Consider the following 15232-nt stretch of genomic DNA (forward strand, 5'->3'; position numbering starts at 1 on the left):
TCTGCCATTACCTCTGCATGTCTTGGATCCTCCTCAGTGTCTGCATCTGTAAAGAAAATGGCATATAATAGGTCTTTTTGGAACAGGCGACTCGCTAACATATTTTTTTTATCGGTGGTGGTTTGACTACAACTACCAGAATCCTTTGCGCGTGTAACGTCATCGTGCAAATGAGCTATTCTATTCGATCGTGCACCATGACTTCAAAAACAAGAGTTTATGATTTGAGCGAAAAAACACAGGGTGCTTGAATAATCGAAGTGTTTTTTTGTTTATCTGTTTTTATGAAGAATGCATTTTGCTGCGTAATAATTGCATAATAATAATCTTATTTAATTTGTTCTTTACTGGATGTCGTCACTGAAGGCTTCATCCTAATCGATTTGGCTATGTTCCTCGTCGTCGTCATCAACTTTTTTCCCTCTACAGTTGATGCAACTATGTTCATGAGGCTTGTTTGTAGTACAAGGCCACCAGACCACACTGGTTCCAAAAGACCAACATCGCTTCTTTCCCATCCTTGCGCAGGTTCAAACTTGCAACCCGATGGTTGACACGCTGCACGTGCGGCGCTATGTTATCTCTGCAAGTTACAATGCCCCCAGATTCTCATCTTTTTTTAGTCTGCCGTTTCGGTCTTGAACTTCTCTCAATGACTGTTTTTTTGTTTAATTTGTTAATAAAGAAGGTCCATCCTCTCACTTCTGTACCCCACCCCTTTGGAATATCCAATACCCTTTTTAACTCGTGAATGTTTGCAAAGCATTTACGAGTTATTGGAGGGACTTCTGTGTTACTCGATCGTCGGATGGTTGGATGGATCAATACAATGAACTTTAATTCATAATAAATTCAACAGACAGCAGATTTGAACAATTTTTACAAGATATAAGTAATGAATAGATAGATAATAGTTATAGCCAAAAAAAAAAAAGAAAACCAATGAGTCAAAAATCATTAAAAGGAAATGTCTTGGGAGTTCCTTGGTGTCAAATGGTGAACTGGGTTCATCAGGGACGATCTATCTCTTTGTGGAGTTATTGGCTTCACAGCCCAGGTAACACTGTCTTCGGGCTGTTCTCTTTTAGAGAACACCCTCGAGTGTTCCCTGGGATGCAAAGCACTGCTTGAATGCACTCGTTGGTGCTTCTTCTAACTCGTGTCGAGCTTTTTTTTTTTACATGCCTCAGCTTTGAATTCTCCCAAGCAAGTGGTTTAACCATAAAGATGGGGGTCCCTTTATCATCAACATCACTCTCCTCACTACTCATATAATCATATAATTGTTATCACTTCTTTAATCTTGGAGAGGGTACGGTGGTCTTCTCCGCTTGTGGAATTGAAGTTGTCGACCACCCACTTACGATGTGCATGTTTCTGCAAAATATTTAAACAAAGACGAGTGTTAGTGAAGGTAAACATAGTTAACTCCAAGCTTTGTTGATGTTTACAGAGATCACAATAATATTTCTGCAAAATATATAAACAAAGACGAGTGTTAGTGAAGGTGAAAAAAAGTTAACTCCAAGGTTTGTTGGTGTTCACAGGGATAACAATATTATGCCATTTATGTTACTTATGCACTAGTCATTTGAAACTCCTACCCCCATGGTAGGAGTTTCCTACTCCCGGGTCCTACTCCCGGGTAAGTGTGGGATTGGTGGTGTGAGACCCTGAGGGGTGACATTTTTTGAAAAGCACTAGAATAATTTTTAACCAACATACATACAACCTTTGTGATCAGATAAATTTATTGACATACTTGACAAAACATTGCGTTGCTATGGCAACCAGGGCGGCTTAATTACCCCTTTATTTTTTTATCAATAGCCACCAAACTTTCAGGAAATCTTCTACTACAACATATGCATACAATGAAGTATAGAAATTACCCTGGTGATATTTTTCAAATTAGAGGAATATTTTGTCAGAAACTAATATTTGGATATTTGTTTGTCAGGTTTGAAAATTATTTTCAATTTGAGATTTAAAGCAAATGTTTATCCTTTAGGTCTTTGTATAAGAATACATATACTGCACATCCCCTGAAAAAAAATAGCCAATTCCAACAAATTCTCTGGAAGATATCACTGTTAGAGTATTACTAATATACGGAAATCTCACAATTTGAGAAATCACAAGTTGATAATAATAATAATAATAATAATAATAATAATAATAATAATAATAATAATAATAATAATAATAAAAATAAAGACTTTATTTAAAATGAGGGTGACACATAATAGCATAGCTAATAAACTTGTGGCCCTCCCTTAATTATATAATATATACAAATCCGACTATGTTATAAAAATTCTAAAAATACTATATTAAAAATTAACAATAAATAACAAAAATTATATGACTGTCCCAAAGGCGGGTGGCAGAAACGGAAAAAGTGCGCCCGCCTTCTGTCTCCATACTGTATTTCGGGCAGCGTATATTAAAATTTGCATAGCGGGTGGATCTACTATGTACAAAACTATTAAGATTCAGATGCTCGCTTAAAAATAAAGGTACGTTGCCGTGTATCCGTTTATGTACAAGAGCGCACTTACTAATTTTAAAATGTTCATATATAGGAATCCAGCCAAGTCTATTAAAAAGTTCCACAGAGGGTGCGCGCGGTTCCGCAAAAAGAATTACTCTAGCTGCGCGCTTTTGTAACTTAAAAATTCTATATAAAGATTCGTTGTTGCACACGCTCCATACTGCGCTGCCATAATTAAAAATTGGTTGTATTAACGCATCATAAAATTGCTTGCGTTGAGCTAACGGCAAAAACGATCTTATTTTTCTTAAAATTGCGATACGAGAGGCCACTTTTTTACAAATCTTTTCACCATGTCCATCAAACGAAAGTTCGCTATCTAAATCGAGTCCAAGTAGCGTTGCACTCGGGACATTATATAGTGCTATTGCGCCATTTCCCGCCTTGACAGTCAGATTAACGCTTGTCTTTGAAGCCAGACGCTTTCCCGTGATCGTCAAGACCTTCGTCTTTTTCTCGTTGAGCAGGAGCTTGTTGGCGTTCGCCCAAGACTCAATCTCCCCCAGTGACGTGTTGAGAGAGTCATTGAGAAGGTGTAGATTGGTGACGTCAGCTGCAGCAGAGACTGTGGTGCCGTCGGCGTAAAGGTCTACTTCAGAAGAAACGTGCAAGGGCAAGTCGTTTATGAACAACAGGAAGAACAGCGGCCCTAATATAGATCCTTGAGGAACTCCATGATTGATCTTCATTTCCGACGAAACTTCACCGTCCACTTGAACGACCTGTCGCCTGCTCGACAAATACGAACGGCACCATAATAGCTCTTTGTTAACAACCCCATACGCCTTTAGCTTTTGTAGTAGCAATTCATGATCCACCATGTCAAATGCCTTAGTGTAGTCCACGAGCACCATGCCCGACACCTTATCATTGTCGAGGTTGAAGAGTAGCTCATCCACTATCTTTATCAGAGCTATTTCAGTGTTGCGATGTTACCGGAAACCAAACTGCCTCGAGTAGAGAAGGCTGTTGTCGTTGAGATAGGTGTACAGAGAATCATGCACATGCCGCTCAATAACCTTGGACAAGACTGGAAGAATCGAGATGGGACGGTAGTTACTTGGATCAGTTCGGTCGCCTTTCTTGAACAACGGGGTAACTTTAGCCAACTTCCATCTTTTGGGGAACGTTCCACTAGACAGAGATAGATTAATCAGCTTGGCTATACTCGGTGCAATAGCAGGAATTCGCAATAAACGAGCACTGATCTTGTCGATACCAGATGCTTTGTTTGGGTTGATCTTCATTATTATGCGGGCTACCTGTGTACTTGTTATAGCAGGAACCGAGAAAAAAATAATTCGGGTCTTTCCGTGATTCCACAAAGCTCACAAGTTTAGAGAGACAAAAAGGCACCTTGGCCAAATTAATCCTCAGTTTAACAGCAATCGTTGAGAAATATGCTTTAAAATGCTCCGAGATGTCCTTGGAATTTTCAACAACGCGTTCACCAAATTCGAGCTTTGTTATCCCGCAGTTGTTTTTGGTTACGCCTGACAGTGTTTTAATGCACTTCCAGATCGCGCTCGTGTTGTTCTTGTTTTCCTCGAATGACTTCGAATAGAACTCACGCTTGGCTCCCCGTAAAGTGCAAACTGCTTTGTTCCTGGCTATTCGGTATTTCGCCCAATCATCTGGACTGTCCGTGCGCCACCTTCAACAAATGGTCCCTGGAGTGTAGCTGTTTAAGCACTGACTTGGATATCCACGGGGGTTGCGTTTCACGTTTGACCCGTTTTTCGCGCCAGGGACAATGCGATTCCAGTACAGTGTTGAAGGTTTGCTCCCATGCGTGAACTACATCATCAATGTCCTCAAAAACGAATACAGCATCCCAAGGGGCTTCTTGAATTGACTGGTTGAACTTTTCAATATCAAGTCGCTTCACGTCTCGGTAACGTATTGGTTGACAGTTCTTGTGCGGACCTTTACGTTTGCATGCGTAGTTTCTCACTGCAAATACCGGAAGGTGGTCCGAAAGTCCACACGTGTGCGCCACGACCGAGCTGATTCGCTGAGGGTAGTTGGTGAAGATATGGTCCAGACAAGTCTTGCTAATTGGCCTTGTTACCACAGTAACTAGTTGATTAAAATTCATACTTGTCACTGCGCGAACCAAACGATGTTTTTTGAAAGACGAATAAGCGAGATAATTTATGTTGGTATCCCCAACCAGATTCAGCAGATTGGCGCACTCAATGTTCTTTTCCAGGCGTTCGTCATCCTCCTTCAGCTAAGAGGGTGGTCGATAAATACCCCCAAATAAGAGCGGTTGCTTTGACTTAAATGGGTACACTTCCAACCACACAGCTTACGAGATAACGTAAATGTGTAAATTCATAATATGAGGGCAGTGTTCAGATCATACTTTCTAAAATTCACCAGGATCATACAGAGCCCTCAGCTTGCTTCTTCTTGTCCTCTTTCTTTTTTCTTTTGCCTCTCAGGACCTTTCTCCTTGTTTTAGATGCCTCCTTACTTTTATACTCTGCAAGCCGAACTCTAGAAGTATCCTCAAGGCCACAGCCTGCTTCCGTATATTTGCCGGCAGGGATTTTTAGGGCTTCCAACAGTCTTAGTACAGAGCTGTACCCCATGTTAAAATGACATACAGCATCATACAAGCCCAATTCCAGAATATCCCTGCCGACATACACCTCCTTGGGCACTCGCTGCCAAATCATTGCATTCAAACTCTCATTCTGGTTCTGTGTTTTGCCATGTAGGCATTTCTCCAGCAGACTGGCTTCACTTAGCCTAACATATACTGGCTTTACCTTGGCCAGTATCTCCAATGGCAGACCAGCACTGTGCTTAAATGTATTGGTGTGGTCTGCTTTGTCTTTCCGGTATTTACACCAGCTTGTGCTTCCAGTCGGGCAGTGGTCATGCAGCACTCTGGCTTCATTAGAAGCACAATGCATAAGACTAGCATGAATTGCCTTACGCATCTGCTCCAAGTTTCCAACATTTGAACGTATGGCAATTCCATAATAATTCTGTAGTTTGTCAATGAGTGCATCGGTTAGCTTGCCTTTGCCACCCCTAGACCTGGGGTGTCACGTTTCAGTTTTCGAAGGGAGTTGCCAACTCTCTTCTGTACGTGCCCAATACACTCCTTTTTCTTAACTATAATATTGTCAGCCTCATAGACTTTCTCAACTCTATTAAAGCTTTTGCAATCGCCATCACCATAATATTCAGTGTAACGAATATTGTGGGTCTCTACAGAACGATTGAAGATTCGCTGTACACCCTCAGGCTCCATAGCAGGTGCGGAACCCCTGAAGTTGGCCTTGCAGTCGTTGTGATCTGCCTTCCACAAACGATATTCCTCGCTATCCTTATCTAGATGATCATGCAGCTTGCATTGTTTGCAGGACACCGTAAGGGCCTCTACACCGAGAACTTTCCCTGTGTCAATAGAGATGCCGGTGACACAGCCATTCAGAGATGAAAAGCCCCTTCTCTGCCAGGTGCCATCGAATGAAGCACCGCAATTGGTTGGCCCATCCGATGTATCTGCTTTAAGCTCTTTTGCAGAATCACCCATACTTTTGGTTGCAATTTCCTTTACATGCTTCAGCAGTGTGCGCGAGTTTTTAGTGAATGCCCTCGCAGTAGGTGGTGGCGGCATGTTCATAAGTAAACATAACTTTCTGGCTCCAGTATGTCCCTTTCCGAGTGTTCTCATGCTATACACCAGTCTGCGATTCACTTCATAACTTTGCCCTTGAACTTTCGAAGTATAAGTGATATGCTTCCAGTCACAGTTCTGGCAGGTTAGACGTAGCTTCGAGGCACAACCCTTCCGGTTGTGCTCGTCTTCCCCGAGCACGAGGCAGAACTCGCCACAGTCACCACATCGTAGCAAAGCGAAAATATTGCTAAGAATGTCCATATCCACGAAACGATACCCGGTCACCTTAGCATCAGATACCTTTGCAGTGGATTGGGAGGGTTTAGGCACTGTATCTGCCTCGACAGTGGTTTTCGAAAGCTTCCGAAAAGAAGCAGATTTTGCAGGATGTACTGTATAATCTGGCCAGCTGTGTTTCAATTTAATGTTGGGCATGTTACTGCACTGTGAAACACAGAGAATTGAGAACAAAGAGTCCATCTAATGGAAAGTAAATGAAAAGCTCAAGACATTAAAAAAATCCTATAAGTTTTAAAGGCTCACTGAAAAATTCCAAGACTTGTTTAATTCTACACTTATTTTAAGCAAACTGTTTTCTTTTAGACCCCAGAATCATAAACCAAAACCATTTATATCGAAACCCCCACCTCCCCCCCCCCAAAAAAAAATCCCTCTATTGAAGCATTCCTTATTAAGATAAATGGTACAATAACTAAACTGCTATTTCGTCGAGAAGCTTATACAAGCTTACGGTAAATTCTGGCGACTGGAAAGGAAAACACTTGTCCCATAAGGAATAAATGTAGGCTCCCAAAGTTCTACTGGCTTCTTGTACCTCTCTTGACCTTTGTGTTGCTCCTACCATGACGTAACTGCAAACACATGCTGCTCCCAACAACTTTCTAGTCCGACTGAGTGAAGGATGTAAAAGTTGACCTTGACAGGACGCATAGGTGAATTTGCATCTAGACCACCATTGTCATCACTCCAGGATGTCATCACCCTAGCAGACCTCAATGATCTGCATTCCATAGCAGAACCAAACTTCACTACACCAACAGTCACTCTTCCAAAACGACACACAGTAGTACCAAGGTCTGAAATGCGAAGGTCAACGTCTCCGTATAGGGCTTTGAAAACAGTCAACAGTGCTGACAAATCCTCATCATCCAGTACGCGTAACTAGTAGTGACTCGGGGGCTTGATCATGGCGATCTTTGCCATGCATGATATGGTAATACCCAGTTGAACACAGTCCACACTTTCCTCTCCGTTCGACACATTTTCAAACATCGGGAGAAAAGTGTCTCCAAACTGCTCTGGTAAGTCTACACTTGCACTAAACTGATCTGACAGCAGTTTCCTCATGAGTTGGACTTCAAGGCATCTGTTTTTACAGAACTTTATCAGCATGAAATCAGCTCTGTCCAGCTCTTCACTTGAAATCACTGGTCTTGTAAGATATTCGCAAGCCAGCACAAATGCTGTTGGTGCTGGGCCTTATTCAAAGCTTTATGAACTGAAACAGCATGCCTCCTTTGGGTCCCAATGTTTCTAGATGGCCATCTCCCTTGTCAAACCCTAAATTGTTAAAACCGTCCTGAACATTTCCTGGAAATTTCTTCCTGCATTTAGAACATCCATAGTTCTTGAAACCACACAACTTACGCGCCGCTGGAATGTCACAAGCGACCCTGCTGGTATAGCAATAGACTTAAAGTGGATAACATTCCTCCTTTCAATTAGTAAGAAGAACTCTCTTAGCCAGTCAGGTGCCACATGGTAAGCTATTTGCGTAGGCTCGTCGCATGACAACGGCGAATGGTACGATTTCCATGCCTATCACATACGGTGATATTTCTGATTTCATAGAGCTTGGAGCATTTGGGGCAAACTGCCCATTTCCGTAAGAGGTACAATGATGAAGGGAAAATAGAAATGAGTTCAGCCGGATACTTTGTTGGGCACAGAGTGGAGAGCACACTGAAGAACTTGTACAAGAACTGAAGAATCCATTAAAGTCCATTAACACTAATTATGCAAAAGGACTGCAATAAGGGAAGAAAGCGTGTAAGCCACTGCACAAGAATGTAGATCTTGCTTCTTGATCTTGGATAACTGTCTTCCTCAGGCCATGCTGCTTGTTCCCCATCAATCCCGACATCATGCAACAACTGCTCCATGCCACGTTCCCACACCTCTGGCTCATCATCACCATCAACATCGTGAGCATTAATATTGCTATCATCAGATTTCTGACTTGATTCCCATGAAAAAAAATTCAGTATATACTTAAGTACCTGTGAAAACTAAGTAACTGTGGAAAATAAGACAGATACCCAGGACCAGATACCCAAGAAGTCTTTTAAAAGGGTTGGAAAATACACCCCTCTCAAAAAAGTTCCATATGATAAATAAAACGAATAGAATAAAAATAATAACAATGAACCTGGCTACAGGCATTCCCCCAATATTTCATTGGTAATTGAAAACTACACATTTTATAAGCGTGCACAATATAAAAGTGCACAAAGTATACCCTAAAAAACCTTACGGGTAATATTTACCTCATCTGACGAGAGACCAGTCTTATCAGAGTCACTGACAAAGTATGTAGCCCTTCCATTGTCGTCAAAGTCTCCTGAGCCTGTTGAGTAAAACATCAGTGATGGTGAGCCTACTGTAAACTAGCAAGAACAAGGATTTTTTTTCAATTACTAGGGTCAAGCCAGACAATAGCTTGTCTTTTTCAATAGGTTGCAATAAGGATTAGGATTTCCAAACTCATGAGCATCTGTCCTGTACCACTATTGCTTGATTAGTGCCTCCCCCGAGAAAGTGCCTCGCCTAAAGTGTTTAACTTAATATTAACTACTTACTAACCGAGAGTGAGGTCATGCCGGGAAATATCAAACTGAGGCTTTGGACGAGGCGCAAAGAGAATGGGGCGAGAACATGGTGGATGACAACAAAATCGCAAAGAGATCGTAAATATTTGCGATTTTTTCTCGCGTGTTTTTGGGCCTATCATCTACCAAAACACATAATGATGCAGACATCATTTTTCATTTGAAATGGCTTCTGGGTTCTGCATAAGCGAGTCCATATCCACAATGACATCACTGAACCTTATTATTGTTTATTTATCATGCTGAAAACTATTGTTTTTCTAACAGCAAAACAGTGGGTATAATGCGCACCCCGATTTTGAAAGTCATTTCTCGAGTAAAAAATGTGCATTGTACTCGGATAAATACGGTATTTTGGTTCCTCCTCTAAACTTTACCACGAATTTTTTTGGATTAATATTGTGGCGGAAACAGCTAAAAAAAAAGGAGAAAGGAATAGCAACGACTGGACTCTATAGTTGAAAAATAGGCAGGTAACTATGTAAATATGAGTAAAAAGACACTTTCTCGGCAACACGAAACACCACTACACCATGTACGTGAGCGAGTGTGTTGTTATTTGAAACGAAACCACACTGTACAAGAAAGAAATAGAAATGCTGTAAGCTTATTGCAATGAAAAGAAAGGATAGATACAGCCAAACTTTAGCAGTGGATAACAATCAACGCTTGGTCATGATTAAAGTAGAGAGGCAACAAAAATGTAATGTGAAACTGCACGTACGAGTGGTTAGCTTTCGCCAGACAAGTTCGTTTTTGTGCTAGATTTAGCGATATATTTTCTAAAACATCTCTTGAACTATTCCAATAACTGAACTTATTTTACAAGTGAAAAATTATATTCTGCATCCCCGAGTTAAGGATACCGTAGACCCAAGCGGTAATTACCCCGATCGTCCCGGCAAAATCGCTCGCGCTCGCGTCGGATTAAAGCAAATGCCAACAAACTACATATCAATTTCAAGCTTAATGATTGTACTTTCTTCCTAAGATAATATTTTTTTATACGCGCTTAATTTTGAGTGCTTTTGCCTGGTCCGAAGTGAGATATCGACCACCTTTAAACATGCGAATTATTTATACACAACAAAAGCGCGTAACCTCCTGGGATCTGCTTTATAGCTTTCGTCATGTACTGAACTGACAAACCGTGTCTACATTTGACGTCACACAAACTCGTTGATTAATAATCAAGGGTCAAAGATAGGCGTGGAATAATTTTGCTTCTTTGGCTACAACGCGATAATTAAGTCCGTAGCAAAAAAAGCTATTGATTATCCGCGGCACGGTGTGACAGAACAATACCTATACTAAACTTTGCATAGTTGTAAACTACGCCAAGATTAAGTAAGAATCCTTGGCTTCCTTGGAAAAAGGCTACGCGAGGAAAAAAGCCCGAGTTGTCTCCGTTCGGGGCCTTTTTAAGTTTTCCGCGCTCTTCTTTTCTTCGGTGCAAGCTCGCTTCGGTCTAGGCATCTTCCTTCACTTGCGCGACTAGCGTTATGACATTTGAGCGCCTGAGAGTTTTCCCGCTGCGTGTAGAGCGTGCAATGTGATTGGTTGCCATACGCGGCTCTATTTGCTCTTCGTCTGTTATTACTGTCACGCTGCCTCTAATGTTTACAGAACTTCAATCCCTGATATCTCGCAATCAAATTTCACCCCACCTTACTCTAAATATGTGAATTAAAGGTACACTTCTAACCGCCCGATTCCTGCGCAACTTGGCAAGCGTCTAGAGTAAACGCTTATAAAGTTGATATAAATACGGATAAATCTCGGATAAAACGTCGGTAATGATACTGACGCGCTTGTATGCTAATTAGAGGAAAAAGCCGTAAAACTAAGTTCCCCGGATGTTGATCGCTGGACTGAGTAAACAGGATTATGGGATTATTGGCGCCTTCGAATTCGTTCGAATTCGATTTTTCTTGAATATCTGGCGGAGTATTTAAGATTTTGGTGGTATTTTTTTTTGCTAACATCTAGAGTGTGCCTATTGTCATCGAATGGCATAATAAAACAATTTCACCCGAAATGAAGCCGTTTGGGTCTACGGTATCGTTAAAAAGTGCATTTGGGCAAAAGAAATTATCCTAAACACTGTTGCCTTATAATAAATCAATCTAAAAAATAAAATAAAAAGAGAGATAAAACACTCGGGCTTCGTTTTAGGCAGTGCATAAATCTATATATTATTAACAATACCGCAATGCCTCTAATGTTTTCAGAACTTCAATCCCTGATATCTCGCAATCAAATTTCACCCCACCTTACTCTAAATATGTGAATTAAAGGTACACTTCTAACCGCCCGATTCCTGCGCAACTTGGCAAGCGTCTAGAGTAAACGCTTATAAAGTTGATATAAATACGGATAAATCTCGGATAAAACGTCGGTAATGATACTGACGCGCTTGTATGCTAATTAGAGGGAAAAGCCGTAAAACTAAGTTCCCCGGATGTTGATCGCTGGACTGAGTAAACAGGATTATGGGATTATTGGCACCTTCGAATTCGTTCGAATTCGGTTTTTCTTGAATATCTGGCGGAGTATTTAAGATTTTGGTGGTATTTTTTTTTTGCTAACATCTAGAGTGTGCCTATTGTCATCGAATGGCATAATAAAACAATTTCACCCGAAATGAAGCCGTTTGGGTCTACGGTATCGTTAAAAAGTGCATTTGGGCAAAAGAAATTATCCTAAACACTGTTGCCTTATAATAAATCAATCTAAAAAATAAAATAAAAAGAGAGATAAAACACTCAGGCTTCGTTTTAGGCAGTGCATAAATCTATATATTATTAACAATACCGTAGTTCTTTTGACATCTATTTCATCTACTAAGTCTAAGGTAGCCAGCATGTTGCCATGACATAGAGCACCACTGGATTCGTCATTCACACAATCCTCGCAGTTCACTTGAAGTGAAAGAGACAAAAAACCCTGCATGCCTCGTGGCTCCACATTATTTTGATATGAGGAAAATCCTTTTTTTCTTGAATATGCTTTGGTGCTTTGACATCTAAAGCCTTCACTATACATACCTTTCTCTTCAGTTGCCTATGTTCTTTCAGCATGTCCATTGGCATTTCCTCGAAACATTTTAAGCACCTTACTGAAGGTGATGGCTGAAGGAGTAACAATGGAAAGTAATCAGAATAACACTGGTACTTCAATTGCCTCATAGTATATTCCACTCTGTTAAACTACAACCAAAGTCAGTGAGTATTTAGTCAAGTACTGCACTGGAACAAAATACTAAAAAGTATACGTTACCCCAAATGTTGGTTATCCAAAAAATACACATAGAGATATATACAGGGTTGCTGAATCCCTGTCCCTCTTTTGGTAAAACAACAAAAGGCATCTACTGTATATGTAATTTTAAAACAAACAAACATTTCGGATAACAGCTGCCCATAAATACACCTTCTATATTACTGATGTGTCAATGATTTAATTGCCACACTAAAAAAACCTTTTTTTCCTCTCTTTTCCTATCATTTTATTGGTCATACCTGTTGGACGGTAGTAGGTTGACCGGATAAGGCCAACTTCAAGATATCAACTTGAAGAGGCCTTATATAAATTGTGCACTTGCATGCTAGTGATTTTAGCCTGCCAACGCTGTTCAGGGCTTCCAGCTTGTGGAACCCTCGATCTGGGCAACTTCGATGGTACAATAACAGCTGGTATCCTCCCCCAGATTCCAGGACAGGGAAGGCTTGTTTGTTCCCCAGATCAGGAAGGTCTCGCAGCAACGACGACTTGTAAAGCAATACATCTGACAGATAATGATCCACCACCTCCTGACGACTTCGCTCCACACTTCCTTCCCTCATACGGTGAGGATTCCTCCAACAACAACAACAAACATCTTTTATTTGCACACAAAATTAAGTGTTACATAGGTTGTTTTTTTTTTCATTAGAGATATAATATTACTCTTCTTTTTCTTTTTTTTCTTTTTATATTCATGTATTTATTGAGAGGGAGAGGAGAAAAAAAACCTAGAGTTGCATACCAAGGGGGGACAATGCTTCGGTGCGGGCACCCTAGAATAGCTTGAACGCTAAACGGGCTAGGGTGCACTTAAATGTTAGGGAAAAATCCTAGTTTGAAGATCTGGAGGCTGTGTGCATAAGCAAGAATGTACGAGAAAAACACAAATATAGAGACACGACAAGGATACAACAAGGATACGACAAGAATACAAGCTGGTACAAGCAGAGCGGAAACAAAAACAAAAGGAAGGAAGGAATATATGGCCAAGAATTAGGTGATGGTATGGGTTACAGGTGAAGATGTGAGTGGGTTAATAGGTGGCGACCATGTCGTCTGATAATTTTTTTTTTAAGGATTTCATATTTAGGTCTTTGTCATTTTTGGTGAGTTCGTTCCAAATTTGTACACCTCTTATTGGCACAGAGCCACGTATATATGTTTTAGTTCGTAATTCACGGTAGATTTTAAATTGGTTAGGTTTTTGTTTGAATAGAACAAATTAGAATCATCTTCAAATATGTTAAAGTCTAGGGTTTGGGAGGAGTTATTAAAGTCGTTAATGTATAGTAGAAAAAGAACCGGACCAAGCACAGACCCTTGGGGAACTCCGTAGGAGATGGAGCTCAGTGAAGATTTGCTGCTTCCAATTTGTGTGAACTGTTTTCGATTTATAAGTTAGGAAGAAAACCAGTCATACGCGATGCCACGAATTCCATAATGTTCGAGTTTGCGTAAAAGAATCGAGTGGTCTACAGTATCAAAAGCTTTACTAAGGTCAAGGAAAAGTCCGCACGAAAATTGGCCCAATTCTATGGCTTTCTGTATTTTGTCAACAACGCTTAGTACAGCATGAGTTGTTGAGTGTTTAGGGCGGAATCCAAACTGATTGCTGTATAATATATTATGAGTTTGTAAGTAATGATTTAAGCGTTGGCAAATTAGTTTTTCCAAGATTTGGTTGAAAATTGGGAGCAAGGAGATAGGACGATAGTTAGAAAGGGTAAGGGTGGAACCCTTTTTAAATACAGGGATCACCTTAGCGATCTTGAACTTGTCTGGGACTATGCCTGACTCGATTGAAAAATTGTACAGCATTGCCAAGGGCTTAGATAAAATGGAGCTTGCAGATTTTAGAACTCGCGTGGGAATTCAATTGCCATGGCAGTATTACAGACTGAATTAAGGCAAAGGGCCAGCACATATAGCGTTATACTATTACAGAAATCGATAAGTAACAAAGTCACCAAAGCGTTTAGTTGCAGAAATATGTTTGTAGGTATTCATACTGCCGGATCTTAGTGAGTATCCATGCACATTATTAATTACGCCTCCAGTAATTACAGATCGAAGGGGTTCTAGCTCTTTAGCGGAGGTCATGAGACTGATACAAAGCTCGCGCCTGCGGTCAGCAAGACTTTGGAGCCCGCTGGTCTGTCGTTTTTTCAAATAGTAAGAGAAGGATTTCGCAGTGTCTGGAATATCATTTGCTAGATTTTTTTCCAATGTTTGTGAAGTAGTTGTTAAAGGCATTAGAAATGGCTGTTGGATCCGTAAGCACCGAGTCACTTGTTATAATTTTACTCGGAATGGAAACCGGAGATGCTTTAAGAGTGATTATTTGTTTTATACCTTTCCATATTTCTTTAACGTTCTTAAGAAGTGCTGAAAAATAGTCTTCATAATATTTTTCCTTGCTGGCCATTAATAGACGTTTAAGTTTATTTCTGTATAGTTTAAACTTATTATGTATAAAGGAATTCTGAGTATTGAGAAACTGTTTATAGAGTTTATTTATAATAGCAATTGAGTGTTTGATGCCTGTTGTGATCCATGGTTTGGAAAGGAATTTGATTTTCTTTCTAAAAAGTTTTTTCAGGGGGGCGTGTTTGTCAATAATCCTTTCTACTGAAGCGTAGAAAGAGTCAAAGTAGTCGTTTACGTCTTTACAGTGCGAAAAACAATTCTCCCAGTTTATGGCCTGCATATCATGCACTACCGCGGACTCGTCATAATGAGAGTAATCCCGGCGGAATAATTTGAATCTACGAGGGAGTTCAGTAAATTTGTTAATTATCAAAAAATTCGGTAGATGATCCGTCAAATCATACACAATATTCCCGC

At 40.4% G+C, this 15232-nt stretch overlaps 2 protein-coding genes across 2 annotated transcripts in view; one reads left to right on the forward strand and one right to left on the reverse strand.

Annotated features, from left to right (window-relative positions):
* The window catches only part of LOC116601954 (putative nuclease HARBI1), a gene marked incomplete at its 5' end in the record, with an annotated part of 49879 nt that overhangs the window by 10503 nt on the left and 24144 nt on the right, over positions 1-15232 (forward strand). The gene's annotated exons all lie outside the window — the stretch shown is intronic.
* On the reverse strand, positions 820-13513 carry LOC116617052. The gene is made up of 4 exons (XM_048721515.1): positions 12625-13513; positions 12151-12234; positions 8762-8841; positions 820-1377 (listed from the first exon to the last, which is right to left on the reverse strand). The coding sequence occupies exons 1-4, from the start codon at positions 12946-12948 to the stop codon at positions 1290-1292; spliced, it is 576 nt and encodes a 191-aa protein (XP_048577472.1). The 5' UTR covers positions 12949-13513; the 3' UTR covers positions 820-1289.

Source organism: Nematostella vectensis, chromosome 14 (assembly GCF_932526225.1).
Source record: "Nematostella vectensis chromosome 14, jaNemVect1.1, whole genome shotgun sequence".
Taxonomy (NCBI): Eukaryota; Metazoa; Cnidaria; class Anthozoa; order Actiniaria; family Edwardsiidae; genus Nematostella; species Nematostella vectensis.

Bases quoted from the DNA above. Each gene is read 5' to 3' on its own strand.
- LOC116617052 (XM_048721515.1), bottom strand. From the start codon at position 12,948: ATGAGGGAAGGAAGTGTGGAGCGAAGTCGTCAGGAGGTGGTGGATCAT. The intron at 12,235-12,624 runs GTATGACCAATA...TTACTCCTTCAG, and splicing joins AACCTACTACCGTCCAACAG to CCATCACCTTCAGTAAGGTG. The intron at 8,842-12,150 runs GTATGTATAGTG...TTTACTCAACAG, and splicing joins ATAGGCAACTGAAGAGAAAG to GCTCAGGAGACTTTGACGAC.